Here is an 11,841-nt window from a genome sequence, read left to right as displayed (position 1 = left end):
ATAAAGTGCAAATAACTGAACCTCAAAGTAAAAATTAATAATTGTACAAATAAGCATATCAGAAATGTATTTTAGAGTTTTAAAAAAAACTGATTCGTGGGAGGATTTTTGCCCAAATTCTTAGTTGAGTCGTAACTTAAAACAGCCTTCATGTTTAAATTACTTAAATTACTAAGTACTTAAAGTTGTTTCCATAAAAATGAAGAGGTACTATAATGTCTTTATTTTTTTGTCCAAACTTTGAAGACTATTACTGTTACGTTGATCAAACAAAATGTATAATTATGATACAAGATTCTACAAAAAAGTCATCATACACTTAGAAAAGAGATAAAATGTAATTATATTTGGTAAAATTCACAATTTCTTTTTCTTATTGATGTCTATGCTCTTAAAGTGATAAAACCAAAACATACATTTAATCAGTATTTAAAAAAAAACTCCATAATGTAATATAATGTAATACAAAGGCACACGTATGTACATAATGTATTTACACCATTTATGCAGCTTTTTTCTGTCATCACATAAACTGATTCATCTTCTGACCTGCCAGAAGTAAAAGTTTCTCATTTACAAATTAGCTGCTGGAGACATACAGTATATTAGGTTAAATGTTCAGGGACTAGTGTAAAAACAACTGTAAAATTTGCAAATAAATTGATTTCACTTCCTCAGTTTATCAGGAATCACGTTTGTTTGTATATTTGAGTATTCGCTATATAAAATATGAAAACTCTTACAGTCAAGAACAATCACTTCAAAGATTCACTGTTCTGCCTTATTTATAAGGGATAAACTAAAGACCAGGTATAAATTATATTAGTTGGCTACACATTAAGGCAAAGCCTACACAGGTTAATGTAGGTTGGCTTTAAAAACAAAGCAGCTGTTTAGCCATTTTATATCAATAATGACTGATCCCTGTCAGACCAGAAAAAACAGCACCAAATGAATAAAATACCATTGTAGTTTTCAAAGCTTTGGGTACAACACAGCACAGATGATGCTTGGTTGAAAATTCTGGAAATCTATTGCCAGTTGCAGCCACAAGTTGCCAACTACAACCGCCCACAGCAAACTGGATTTAAGTACAGTAATCATGGGCAGTCAAACAGCTTTTCATCCCCAACTTCTCCTGCAGCAGAAGTACACTGCAAATTCACAGACAAACTGGACTTGGATACAGTTAAACTGTAGGGACAAGTGTTATAGCACTTCACCTTAAAAATAAACTCCTCCTCCTGTGTTCAGGAAGAACTGCATGCTCAGTTTAAACATGACAGAGAAGCAGTTGGTTGTAGGAGGGGAAAAAAAACTGCCTCTCGGCATTTTTGCAAAGGAGGACAAAAAAATAGAAGAGATAAGAACACTGGAACTTTCTTTTGCTAGTGAGCATCAACTCCATCCCTACGATTTCTCCTCCAGAGTTCTGGATGGAGGGAGCACTTCCTGATGTCCCTCCACGGCACTGCTGTCTGACACCAGGTCAGCGTGCTGGCTGCCATCCTGTCGACACAACAGAAACCCCTTGACAAGAGCTATATCACCCACTTTCATCATTTGATATGCTTTACATTACATAAGCACAGTAATAAATACACAGTGATAGAAAAAAAATTTAAGCAAAGAAATAAAAATTCTCTCTGAAACATTGAGCAAAATGTGCCTTTAAACTCCTGTGTGGCCTACTTACTCTGTGTTTGAGGTAGGAGAGGTAGGTGTCCCACCCTAAGGTGATAAAGTTGATGTACATGACACGGAATTTGGGCGAGAGGAAGTAGAAGTTGATCACCTGAGCAGCAGGCCAAACACACCAGTCCGCCTGCCAGCAAGAACAACACAAATTAGCATCAGTAAACCCAGACAGATCGCCCAGCGTAAACAGGACCAACCCTGTATGTTATCTGAATGTAGTGCTTTTTCATATATGTAGAATGCGGTCAGCTCGGTTGTTCATGTTTGGAAAGTCTGGTCTCATGCTCACATTTCTGCTCAAATTTTTCTGCTTGTGGACACTAACACAAACAGGTCATGTTCAGTATAAGTTACAAACTCAAAAAATTGTGCTTTTTATCTCTGATTATGAACAAACAAGAACTTGTGAATGATAACCTGACTAGATGTACACTGATCTGCAGGTCAGACCCTGAGAAGTGTACTTGCCTTATAAAATTCCCAGAACTTATCTTTAAACTCCTCCAATCCTTCGGATAAAGTGTGTCCCTCCATGACACCCATACCTGCAATAAACAGAGTAGTCTGTCAGATGTACGTCAGGGCCACGTTTCAACTTTCAACTTCAGATAAGGCTGGAGGAGTGGCGAACTCTTATAAAAGATGTCTGACAGTCATGAAGAAAATGTCAGTCAAATCAAACTGTTTATCATAGACGTTTGAACTCCTTTACAGTCAAATCAAACTGTTTATCATAGACAACGTTTGAACTCCTTTCATCTGTGACACTGACGTAAGCCATCTTTTGTCTTATCTCTCTAACATCTTTAATAACAACCTTTGACTCTGTACACTCAGTCTAATGTGTGTGTGTCATAGGCAAACATGGTAACACACTGATGAATCTTGAGGCGTATATGGGTACTAAGTGAGAAAGGAGACAAACAAATTGGTGTCACTATCATCTTACCTAAAAAATACCACATCCCGAGTATCGGTGAGGCAATCAGCTGGTCCAAAATAACCTTCTTTCCCACAGTTCTCACAGCTTTGCCCACATATACTCCATCCAGCCAGGAGTACCAGTAGTGCAGAAGTGGACCCATAGAGCATCCCGCAACAAACATGCGACCTTTATGGGGAAATAAACCAAAAGAAAACAATAACCAGAACACACAAATATTATACAGTATATTAAGCGATTTCAAAAACTATACTGGTGAATTTGGAAGGGTAACTTCACACCAGGCTGAGAGCAAAATTTTACTGTCCCCCCTCTCACCTGTCCTCCTCCATTGTCTGACGTGACCTGGGTCCTTGTGGATCTCCCAGGTCTGCTGCAGGACATCTCCCAGTGCCAGCATGCCTCCACAACTCAGGGTGTTGGTGAACAACAAATACCGGCCCTGGAAAAGTGGCCGCCAGGAGAACCGTATCCGAACCAGAAACTCTTTACCCGCACGGGGAAGCATGATGTTTGGGCCGCAGAGAGAACTGTCATCTGGGGGAGAAAAATAGCTGTCTCTTTCTGTGTGGAAGTTTTTTTTTTTTTTAAATACTGAATATGATTAAAATCCATCCATCCATATGATTAAAATAAATAAACAAAACTCAGCAACACTTGCTGATTAAGTAGAGAAATCTCTGGCCCATACATTTCTACACTGCACTAATTTAACAAATGTGTAAAAACGCACTATACAATATATTCGCCACAACACTGTCTTTATTGATTATCCAAACTGAACAACATGCAGCATTTATTCTTGGAAAATGTCAAAAATGATTATCACAATTGTTGAGGATTATTTCTTTAACAACCCACTAAGTGTTTCAGCTCTAGTATGTTTTTCTTTTACATGTGATGAAGCTACTATGTGTTCGGTCTGGCCTATTAGTATTAGAATAAAGTTTTTGCATCCATTCACAGTTGACGGAGGTGTTTTTTAGACTGAAACAGGTCCAAGCTCATGTAGTCACTGACCAGCTGCTTGGCCCGGTTGGAACATTAATGTTAGCTAACTTAGCTGTTAACCAGCTAGCTGTTTGGCTGATTTTAACCAAGGTTAATGGCTCGGAGGCCCTATCGATGTAGCAGTAGGCAACCGCTCATTTGCCGCTCTCAATATGGCAAACCACAAGCGCTGACACTGACCTTAGTGTACAACATTATATATTCAATTTTTACAACACTGAAAGCCACATGCAACAAACCGGTAAGAGTCGTATCTGAGCTGATATTCAGTCCGCTTTCCGCTCGATGTTTCGATCCTAAATCTAAACCAAACCTTATCACTGACCACAAGCACTTGTATTTGCAGTGTTTAACTTTATACCAGCCTTACCCCAAACCAAAAAAGTTTTTGAGCTACGTCTAACCTCACCTTTACTTAAGACCTATACGGTGGAAATAAACTTTGACACTTAGATAAAGCATAATGGATTTATGATCGCCACCTGCTGGTTGGGATGAATGATTGCCAGAAAAGAGCTCCAAAGAACAGTGATGGGAGGGGGAGACCTAGTTCAGTGATTGTTACGGTTAAAGTACAGTAGTCTGTTAGTCATTATCATGAATTTATGAAATTTAAAGAATATTCGCTGCCACATTCTGACGAGGCACAGGTTATGAAAGGCTTTATTAATGGATGATAAATCATTTACAAACGCTAGATAAGTTGTAAGAACAACTTACTGGTTTCCAGGTTATAAGGATAGAACTTTATTGATCCCACAGTGGGGAAATTCCAATGCTCTTTTATCATAACAATGCTCTTTTAGCAATCTCCTTTATTAATTTTTAGAGAGACGTTTAAGGCTGCAGAACATCTGGATCAAAAGCCAATCAAAACCTGCTTAGAAAAACTACAGCTGCAGACCTAATGGAGTGTACAACCCATGATTTATTAACATTGATAATTGCAGGTGACTGACTCTTTCTAATAGCTTGGTTAATCTTATACTAACATTTATTACTGCAAACCTTCTTCAGACAGTAGATACTGTCAGGTGTCTGTTGCTGACAAAACAATGCAGACTAATAAAAGCATGTTTACCTGCATTAGTGCACAAGTGTGTGTTTGTAGCCTATAGGAAGGGCTCCTGGCTGTGTTTACCATCACTTATTTATTTAAGATGTAATCGTGGTTATGGTGCTTTAAAATACACATGTACTTTAGAGTGATTTTGGTTTATTTTAAGCCTGCAGTGTCATAATGTCATTGTCATAATGTATATATAATCCAGTTTAAATTAAGCAAACCTTTAGAAAAATAGGTTCTAACTCCAACTAACTAACTAACAAATAGCTCCTGTAGGCTATTAGTAGTAGACTATTCCTATAATATTGATATGTTCAATCCATCATGGACTGTGTGGAAACGGCACCAGTGGTTACTGGTGACCTCCTGATCAATAATTCAGGTTCTCGGCAGCGCTCATCAATAATAAATGATAGACCGAGTAGACCTATTTGAAGTGGAGTGTTTGAAGGAAAGCTATTACGTCGCGGCTCTGGATTCGCCAGATAGACTGTCACTCTTCCACTCGGCCTGAAAAATCCCGGCCACCTGCCAATCTTTTGGCATAAAAACGTTAAGATGGCGAAGATACAGAACGACCGGAAAAACTCTCAAAATAAAATTGTTGGAACTAATTACTGGAAAAATTCATCAGTTTAAGAAAAAAACACCTATTTTACACATCAAACTATGTTTACAGACTTGGAAGTGATGTCAAGTGAGGCAGCTATAACTGTCCCCGAAGACTAGCTACAAGTTTAAAACTTTGAATGTGTCGAGTTAGAATGAAGTGAGCTTACTAGACTGTAGCTGTTCCTCATTAGTCGCCGCTAGCATCATTCACCTGAATCTCCAGTTGACAAGGCATTAGTGTTGACAAGGCATTAGACTACTCCACAATAGCTCCCTTCCACACTTGACTCCTCCTAGCTTTAAGATTCTGGCTTTTATTTTGAAAGTCATAGCCGGATGTTATGTTGCAGAACCTTTCTGACTTGACAGCGGTGGTGCTTCTGCGGGTGCTGGACGCGGTGGAGCAGCCGGATAGAAATCTATAAAGGTGAGATTTTTCTCTGTATTACTGCATACACATAAGATCATATATATATATATTATATAGAAATTCCCAGTGTCCTGTAGATATTGTTTATGAGCGCGAATAATTAGCAAATATCAAATAAAGTATTTCAGATTAAACAACCATTGACATAAGATGCTTGCTTTAGAATAGCTGTTTTCATTGTGGAAACCGTAAAACCGTCATAGATGTTTAAATGCACTGGCAGTATATTAATGTTATGTGTGTAGATGGGTGTGAAGGATGCTGTTGGTTTAGTGGATTTCTGGTTTGACTCAGGGCCTGTCCTGCCGGAAAAGGCGTTTCACCGTCCAGTGGTTTAATTCAAGAAAATGGGTCTAAATGAGTGTGAAGCAGGAACAACAGAATACAGTTCAAACACTGAACTCCATTTATAGAGCAAACTGGACAATAGTAATCATATGCATAGACACTTAGGCTACAGTTATCAGTCATTTTAACGATATTTTAATGAAATCTGTCCTGAAAAAATGCCTAAAATCTACTGATATCATACCCTCACTGTTAAGACGAATATTACCATGAGCAGGCTATAAAAATATGATTGAAATTTAGGATATTATGCTGAGCTATAGAGGACACTTGCATTCCTGTGGTAGTGTGAGTGCATGTGCATCCCTTACCACAGAAGTACAATTCAAAGCTCAAAAACATGAGAATGTAAGAAAAAGCATAACAAAACATAGAAATAAATATAAAATGACTCTCATATTCAAACTAAAAATATTAACTATGCTACTGGTGCCCATTATGCATTGCTGTACTGCATAGGATGATGAATGTCTTCCAGGCACACAGGAGGAAAATATACCATATATAAATACTCTCAATTTCTTAAATATAGGATAAATGAATGGATATCAGAGGATTGTGCAGAAGCATCATTTCTGTATAACGTTTGTGGATTGTGAAACAAATTTTGATGTGCAATGCAAATGAAAGGTGTGTGAATTGTTTATGTTTGTGTGCTAGACAGAGAGAAAACATATGTCTTCAAAGCTTTACCTTATTTTACGTTATTGAAAATATTATTGATGTAAACCAACAGTCCAAAGTGATCATTCACTGCAGACAATAAGAAACTCCTCTGCCAGTGATGCTGATGCTTCAGGTTTTCTGTTTTTTCTGCACACTTGAACGGGTTACTGAATGGGTTGCCTGGGCACAGGCATTATACCCAGGTTAAGAGGTTAAGTGTTTCAATTGAAGCTTCAAAATCCTTTTTGCTCTGTGTCTATTTTATCACAAGGTCATGATGATATCTCTGTCATCAGTTCAGTGGGTTTCTCAGTAACATATGTTTGGGTGATCTGGGATCATCTGAGGATCATTTGTCAGTCTGCAGGAAGCTAGCCATCATTGATGAAATGAGCCTGACTAGATGGTAGGTGCAGCCACACTTAGCTCTGGCTCAAGCCAAGTCCTGTAGGACATCAATCTCCTTTAGGTGACAGGTTTAGAGGAGTGCTTGATGATGTCACCATCCAGCACTGAAATCCTCAACTCATAGTTATGATTAAATTAGGATAAAAAAAAAACATTCTGTCTGGTTAGAGTAAGTGGCTTGAATATCCAGGCTGGGAAGTGAATGACTAAGTATTACCTTAATGGACCTGGAAGGATGTTTAGCCGCATGTTGATGAAGAAGACCATTGTCAGTTAGCAGAACCCCTCTGGTTTTTCCACTGTAGTGGTGTTGTCATTCCTAGACTGCATTATTCTATGCAGGAAAATAACAGAGATGCAAGAATTAGCTGATTATTTTGATAATCAGTTAATTGTTTTAGTAATTTTTGAACAAAAATATCAAATATTCCTCAGTTTCATCTCTTCAGAAGTGAGGATTTGAGGCTTGTCTCTGTCATTTTTAATCATAATATGAATCTTTTTGGTTTTTACTTTGTTAGTTCATCGCTTTTTGCTGTAGGGCATTTTGTTTGTGAGACATTTTCAGGCATTTTAATTGCTAATGAAAATAATCTTTAGTTGCTGCCATAGTAAATAAATATCTGGATATCAGTAGTGGTTAGCTCAAACAAGTATGAAATATGAAAAAGGACCACAAAACATACTGTACTGATTAAATTGTTACTGCAGTTTCACCTGTGACAAACACATTTTCTTTTTGTTTAATGGGTCGAGCTAAAATGATTGGTTGATTATTCAATAAGCAGATCAATGGTCATTTGACAACAATTTTGATAACTGATTAATCATTTAATCAAGCAAAAATGCCAAAAATAATCTGGATCCATCTTCTCCAAAGTGAGAATTTCCTGTGTTTTTCTGTTTTATTCCATTGTAAAGTTTTAGACCGTTACTGTTTGGACACAACTGGACATCTGAAGACATGAAGATGAAGGATCTGAGGGAAGGACGTCTCATGTTGTTAATATCATGTTTCCTTGAGTCCTCTCTCCTCACATTTTCCTTGCATCTTATGTATGTGGGACTAAGACATAAGGAAAAGATGCCAGTAAAGAAAATGACAACGCTTATAAGATACTTGGGATGTACCCCATGTATAATGCTATCTCTCGCAATAGCTTTATTCAAAGGCAGTTTGTCATCAAGGCCAAATGAAAGCAGCAGCACCATCCTGTAGCCTGAAAGACATCAGCATAATGAGAAGGGGTGAGATCGCTCACAGAGGCCTCAGTTTCTAAGCTTCTGTATCAACTTGTTTAGCGAGGGTTAAACCAACTGTCTTCTCCTCAGGTTCTCCTCTCTGAGACACAGAAGGAAGACTGCAGTAATCTCACCACACCGTCACATGCAGCACACACTAAACTGTAAGCCAGCAAAGGCCTGTGATAGTGTTTGACAACACCCAGACTTCCAACTGTGGTTGATCATTTTTTTACTCCCTCTTATCCTGCTATTAATAATGGACATATGCTTACAGTTCGTTTTTTTTAGGTGCTGAGCCAGAACAAGCTCAATAAATACACGTTTTAGACACCTAAGGTTTTAAGAAAAATTATAATAGAGGTTGAGGGGCTGATCAAGCCATAGTAACTAGACAGATTTCATTTTCAGTGAGGAAAATATGACTTGTAGAGATATTTGAGAAGTGTTTGGTCCACAGCAAAGGATAAGTTTTTAGCTTTGACCTTGTTACAAGGGATTTATACTCGTACCTACACTATGACTATGTAGAAGCAAAAGGTATTAAAGGAAGCATACAGTCTAAGATGACTCTAAGAACTCTGTTTCTAAATTTAAAACTTATTACCTCATGTTCTATCTCTGTAACACACTTAAAGAAACTAATCGATGGGCTGAAATATTTGCCAAGCTGAGTAGAGACTTTGGTGCAACAGTAACAGGAGCAGATGCATTTTTAATAAGGCTGGCCAAAGAAGAAATCCAACACCAAATCCTGACTGTGATCAAGTGTGATCTCACTTCCAGTAGTTATGCTTCCATCATAGCTGAGAAAACATTTACTGTAGCATTTTTAAAATTAGTTTGTTGGCTATATTGTGTTGTTGTTGGTTGTGTGTGTGTGTGTGTGTGCATATGAAATGTTAGTTTAAATCTTTCCAGTTGATGTCATTGATACCATCCTCTCTCCCTGTTTGTCCTCTCTGATGTTGAGACCAGTTAAACATGTGAATAAAGTGTTGAATTTGACTGCATAAACTGAATGTGAGTGTTTGCTCTCATTCCCTGTACTTGTTTTGAGTTATGCTCTCACCTTCAGTGTATCACACTGCTGTTCTCCGGTTAGAGCAATGAGACTCACATTGTCTATCATCCAAAGTTAAGGCATTATTGGATGCCACCAGAATTCAGCAACATTATTCTCACTTGACATAAAATGACTGAGAAGGCTCACTCTCAGTTTGAAGTTTGGGTGCTTACAACTATGTCAGACGTGTATATATGTAGGTATTGTAGCGCGTTCATAAATTGAATCCTAGCCCTCAAATAATAAAGTATCATTTTATATTTTTGGCATCAAATCATTTGCAGTCAACATCAGCAGATGGTTAATTGACCCTGTTTCTTTCATCTGCCAGGCCCGTACAGCCAACATCTTCAAATCTGGTTTGTTTTGGCAGCTTTTTGCCTTCACCCTTATCCTGAAAAGAGAGATCAAGACCACGCCAATGTTTAGTCATTAAAAACTCTTTGACTGCCATTTGTTTATGATTAGGATGATTACTTTTCAGTATTTTCCTATAACTGGGTGGTTGCCATGAGTCACTCAGTGTGGTTCATGTCCTCACCCTTAAATCTAAACTTAGCACTTTAATCTCAGTCATTATTTTATTGCAAATTCAGTGTTGAGGGAGAGCAATATATGTCTTAATATTTTCTGACGTCACGGTGTGTTGTGCTGAGACACAATATGATTTCAGTCAGTTTTGTCAATTTCTATTATTTTACTGTGAGTAAAATCCAGTCTCATCTCACTTAATTTTAGCCCTTTGATTATTTTCTGATTTGGTCTCCTGTTTGTGACAGAAAAAATGTTCAATTTTGTAAAATATTCATTGTAATCCATATGGGCTTTCTAAGTTTACGCAATCCCAGGCTGCAGATCTATGAGGAGTTACTGACGTCACAGGCAGAAAAGAAGTTGGCATCAACTAAACAGAAATCGACAGCCATGCTGCTGCTGCTGCTTCTTCAGATGTTGTTAAATTAGAAACCTCAAAAGGCCTGTTTCCACAAGTTAGAACAGACGTTATTAAAGCAGTTTCTGTGTGATTTAGGGTTGCATTCTTCTTTTATGAACCCCACTTGCAGCTATGTTTATAGCAGGTTTAGTAATAGCTTTAACTCACACCTCTGCTCAGGCTCGTTGACTAACAAGCCCGTCAGTGTGTTGAGGAACAGTCTGTGCTTCTTCATTATTTAACAAGCATCTCTCTGTTCCTTTGTGTAAAATGATCGACCTGAGCCGTGAGGATGGTGCTGTTGCTTTGTGTGTGGTTTGCTCCCTGTTCTAGTGTTCCACTGCAGATAACAGTCTAAATATAGACCAGGGTGCTGGGAATCAAAGTCCTGTGGGCTCAAGTCTTTGTGCCCTCAAGAGCCTACAAGGTTTCCTGAGTTGTTATAGTTCCTGTAGCCCTGAATTCTTGTACCCCAACAATTGCTTTCAAAAACTGACAAGCTGACATTTATACTCACTTCGTACCGTGATGTCAATTTTCATATGAACAGCAGAAGACAGAATGTCTTCTAGGAGACACTATCTGAAGGTGTCTGCTGTTAGACCCATTTTAAATGATATCATGTCCCTGTCTCTCAATGATGGTGTGTCCCTTCCAGTGGGTTCTTTTAGAACAAATAGAAACAGAAATAGAAACTTGGCAGGACTACACATCTTTGCAGGCTTTTTCAAGGGCACTCTGTGAAAACGTCACCATGAGCCTACACAGAATTGGTGTTGTGGGAGTCGCAAAGAAGCCAGTGCACGTGCTTCCCAAATCTCGACTGTGCGTCAGGTGACCCTGTGTGTGTGTCAAACAAGCTGATTGGTAAGGTTCAGTGGTGACTCTAAATTGCCCGTAGGTGTGAGTGTGAGTGCTTGTGTGTATTGACAGCCCGGTGATAAACTGGCGACCTGCCCCGGGTGTACCCTGCCTCTCGCCCAGTGTCATCTGGGATTGGCTCGGTTGTAGCTGTTGTAACAAGTGCAGATACATGTCTTGGCTAGTTTTTTTAGTTGACTAAACTACCTGCTGTAGTTGTTTTGGGCGTATGGGCTACTAAATCTAAGGTTACCGCTGTCATATACTTACTTCTCAGTACTGGCAGTGTTGGTGTAAATGTCAGACTGTATCATTGTTTAACTGTAACTTAAGCTGTAAGCTCGAGACGCTTGCCAGCACAAGCAGTAGCAGTTCTACCTGTGTCCCACATCGTTCTTCATTGACTGGTCTGCTCCCATCCAACGGTAGCATCTTTTTGACTGATTTAGTAAATAACAAAGTGGGCTCAGAAACCATAAAATTGTGTTTTTGAGAGAGTAACATAGCTGGATAATGTAATCCTGTTAAGACAGTAGCTGATGATGTTCAAATACAG

The 11,841-nt window shown here is 38.5% G+C and overlaps 2 protein-coding genes across 2 annotated transcripts in view; one reads left to right on the top strand and one right to left on the bottom strand.

The window, feature by feature from the left end:
- Window positions 1-350: 350 nt before the first annotated feature.
- mpv17l2 (MPV17 mitochondrial inner membrane protein like 2) lies at window positions 351-4,120 on the bottom strand. Its single transcript, XM_020612001.1, has 6 exons — window positions 3,892-4,120; window positions 2,960-3,178; window positions 2,648-2,809; window positions 2,167-2,243; window positions 1,697-1,825; window positions 351-1,509 (listed from the first exon to the last, which is right to left on the bottom strand). The coding sequence occupies exons 2-6, from the start codon at window positions 3,147-3,149 to the stop codon at window positions 1,411-1,413; spliced, it is 657 nt and encodes a 218-aa protein (XP_020467657.1). The 5' UTR covers window positions 3,150-3,178; window positions 3,892-4,120; the 3' UTR covers window positions 351-1,410.
- A 1,387-nt stretch (window positions 4,121-5,507) lies between these two features.
- The window catches only part of rab3ab (RAB3A, member RAS oncogene family, b), a 14,493-nt gene continuing 8,159 nt past the window's right edge, over window positions 5,508-11,841 (top strand). The window contains exon 1 of the mRNA XM_020612099.1: window positions 5,508-5,757. The gene's annotated coding sequence lies outside the window, so the exon portion shown is untranslated. The remainder of the gene's footprint in view (window positions 5,758-11,841) is intronic.

Source organism: Monopterus albus, unplaced genomic scaffold (genome assembly GCF_001952655.1).
Source record: "Monopterus albus unplaced genomic scaffold, M_albus_1.0 scaffold120.1, whole genome shotgun sequence".
Taxonomy (NCBI): Eukaryota; Metazoa; Chordata; class Actinopteri; order Synbranchiformes; family Synbranchidae; genus Monopterus; species Monopterus albus.
Note: the sequence above shows the minus strand (reverse complement) of the source record. Positions and strands in the feature narration are given on the sequence as shown.